The sequence below is a fragment of the Triticum aestivum genome, chromosome 3B (assembly GCF_018294505.1).
Source record: "Triticum aestivum cultivar Chinese Spring chromosome 3B, IWGSC CS RefSeq v2.1, whole genome shotgun sequence".
In the NCBI taxonomy this organism is placed as follows: Eukaryota; Viridiplantae; Streptophyta; class Magnoliopsida; order Poales; family Poaceae; genus Triticum; species Triticum aestivum.
Genome location: NC_057801.1, coordinates 630,603,337 through 630,606,426, shown reverse-complemented (window position 1 = coordinate 630,606,426; position 3,090 = coordinate 630,603,337). Strand labels below are relative to the sequence as shown.

The 3,090-nt window shown below is 51.8% G+C and overlaps 1 protein-coding gene across 1 annotated transcript; it reads left to right on the top strand.

Moving 5' to 3' along the window:
• Positions 1-369: 369 nt before the first annotated feature.
• Positions 370-1,538, top strand: LOC123071366 (osmotin-like protein). The gene has a single exon (XM_044494906.1). It carries the CDS (start codon positions 473-475, stop codon positions 1,223-1,225), a length of 753 nt encoding a protein of 250 aa, XP_044350841.1. The 5' UTR covers positions 370-472; the 3' UTR covers positions 1,226-1,538.
• Positions 1,539-3,090: the final 1,552 nt, after the last annotated feature.

The following is a 3,090-nucleotide window of genomic DNA, read 5'->3' as shown; positions in this document are numbered from 1 at the left end:
TTTGTAAAGATGTAACATCACATCCCAATTAGGGGTATTTGGTTTCTATATATTCATGCATCATTTGCATAATTGCAAGCTGTTTTTCTCTGGCGGAAAATCATTTGCATACTGCTAGTACTAATTAAGTAGGTGCTCACTATCAGCGTATCACAGAAGCTACTCCTCCAGAAGTTTCCTACTGCCATCCCGCAAAAAAAAGAAAAGAAGTTTCCTACTGCCATTGTTATCTCAATCCAAACAAGATTATATTGGAGTACACGATAACGCCGTGACACTGAGTCACTGACACGACACCCCAAAGACCAAACCGCTCCGCCGATCACACCCCAGTCCAATCCAAAATTTCCTATAAAAAGACCCCAAAACCCTCTCACTTGGCACCACTCGACCAGAGTCCACAGTCCACAGTCCATAGTCCGTCCACAGTGTACTGACCAAGTAGTGCTCAGAATTCAGGGAGCCCACCGCCATGGCTTCCCCTAAGCTTCTCCTCCTGCTCGCCACCCTCCTCCCAAGCTGCGGCCTCCTCCTGGCGGACTTCGCCCCGATGACCCTCACCGTGGTGAACAACTGCGCGTACCCGATTTGGCCGGGCATCCAGGGGAGCGCCGGCAGCGAGGTCCTGGAGGGGGGCGGCTTCTTCCTCCCGTCGCTCTCCCACCGCTCCTTCCCGGCGCCCACCCACGCCTGGTCCGGCCGCATCTGGGCGCGCACCGGCTGCACGCCTGCAGGGGCCGGGCAGCTCCGCTGCGCCACGGGCGACTGCGGCGGGCGGCTCCAGTGCGGGGGCCTCGGCGGCGCGGCGCCCGCCACGCTGGCGCAGGTCTCCCTCCACCACGGCGGCGACGACCAGTCGTCGTACGGGGTGAGCGTGGTGGACGGCTTCAACGTGGGACTGTCGGTTACCCCGCACGAGGGCCGCGGCAACTGCCCCGTCCTCGCCTGCCGCAAGGACCTGACGCAGAGCTGCCCCGGCGAGCTGCAGGTGCGCGCGGCGGCGGGCGGCGGCGTGGCCGCGTGCAAGAGCGGCTGCCTGGCCTTCGGCACCGACGAGCTGTGCTGCCGCAACGCGTACAACAGCCCGGCCGCCTGCCGCCCCTCCAAGTACTCGGACTTCTTCAAGAACGAGTGCCCGCAGGCCTTCACCTACGCGCATGACAGCCCCTCGCTCACCCACCAGTGCTCCGCGCCGCGCGAGCTCAAGGTCATCTTCTGCCACTAGACTAGAGGTAGTCCAGCGGCGCTCGCGGTGCCGCCGCCGGCCGTCAGCAGCTATGTCTGGGTCTGGGATCGATGTGGTGTAGTGCGTGTCATCTCATCTGTCATGTGTGAGTGTTCGATTAGGCTTTGGAGACTGCCAGGCTGACCGGAGTGCTTGGTGTAGTTCGTGCTCTGTAGGCGTTCACCTCTCGTCTAGTAGTATGGTGTTAGCTGCTCTGATTCCAGTCTGAAATAACATGTTTAGATGGGCATTGATCTGATCACATGTTTCAATCACGCCTTTTGTGCATTTGAGTTCAACTCCCTTTTCCCCATTTTTGCTCTTAACACATGGCAAAATCTCTGTGCAATAGCAACATGTGTAAGGCAGATCTGCTGCATTCACGCCACTGCTCTACATGTATGGGACGTGAATTCTCATATCATTTTGTACACTTACAACATGGTAATGCTATAGGGTTGAACTTGAACAGAACGGGCACTTTGCAAAACAAAATTGAATCAATCGATACCAGCAGGAAAGGTTGGCACCAACAAGCCAAGCCATGAACTCTACACCGGGGGGACTCGATGTCTCTCGTCTCTGCTTTTCGTAACCGGTGTCCACTCGTCCCTTTCTCCTTTCAGTTTTTCGTCAGATTAGGTTGGCCGTGTCCTTTTCGTCAGATTCTGGGATTGGCTTGTCTCTCTCTGCATCATGGCGCCTTTCGGCTGCGGCTTGGCTGAGCAAGCTCTGAGATTAGGAGCGGCTTTTCAGTAAAAACGTAAGGTCGTTAGGGCATGTGCAATGGTGGGCATATGGCCCCATGACAAAAAGTAATTTGAAGCATCTACATTAATTTTTCCTCTCCAATGCAAGCTATCACTAGTGGGCTTCATTAAGAAATAAAAAATAAAGACTCTAGTACACATGCATCTCTACTTTTCACTCCAACCTTTTCAGCTTTTGTCATTGGACCATACTTTTTCTCTTCAAGCACCCGCCTCCTGAAGAGGATCCTGCTTCCCTATCCGAAGCTACTTTACATCATATCCTATCCTACATGATATGCGAGGCATCACCTTGAGGCTATGCATTGTACATGTCCTTAGTTTGTTTTCTACTGTACGTGAAATAAACAGAGTGCCTTCTTTTTGCGGAAAACAGAGTGCCTTCCATGATATAGTAAATGACATCAGAAATATTTTTATGTAAGCTATGGAAGACTTGTTGTTTCTAATAATAGAGCACAGGAAGTGTCATAAGAAATCTTGATAAATCATAAATCACATGCCCTTTGGCTTTGTGGGTTTTCAGATGTACCTTGAGCTGAAGCTGGACAGTTCAGAGAGCATTGATGTGATCATCTGATCAAACAAGCCAGTTTTTGTATAAGCTTGGACCACCCTCCCTACCGTTGATGCTGGAGCCGGCCGGCATGATACTAGCATGACTGCGTGAAAGCGTCGAGCGCCGTTGCATAGTGCATGGATGGGTAAAGGCTTTGTAAAAAGGCAGCATGCATGGCACTAGCATGACTGCAGGACTGCACGCAGAACTGGCTATTGCCATGAAAAGTGTTGTTTTTTCGATTCAAAACTAGTCATGCGTAGCATGGGAGTGGTGTGGAAGCCACTTTCTCGTGCCAATATTGTGTTGCTTATATTGAAAGTGGCCCCTACGAACTGAGATAAACATTTTTTTTGAATGTTGGCAGGTGAACTGCCAAATTCATTGATCAGAAGAAGGTGTTACAAGAATCCTCAGAGGAGGAAAGCACTGCAAAGGCAGCACAAAAAGAAAAGAAAGAAAAGCCCTGTCGGCAGCACCACAAACACCAGGCTCTACCATCAAACGTGAACACCATCGGAACCCATCGGCGGGAT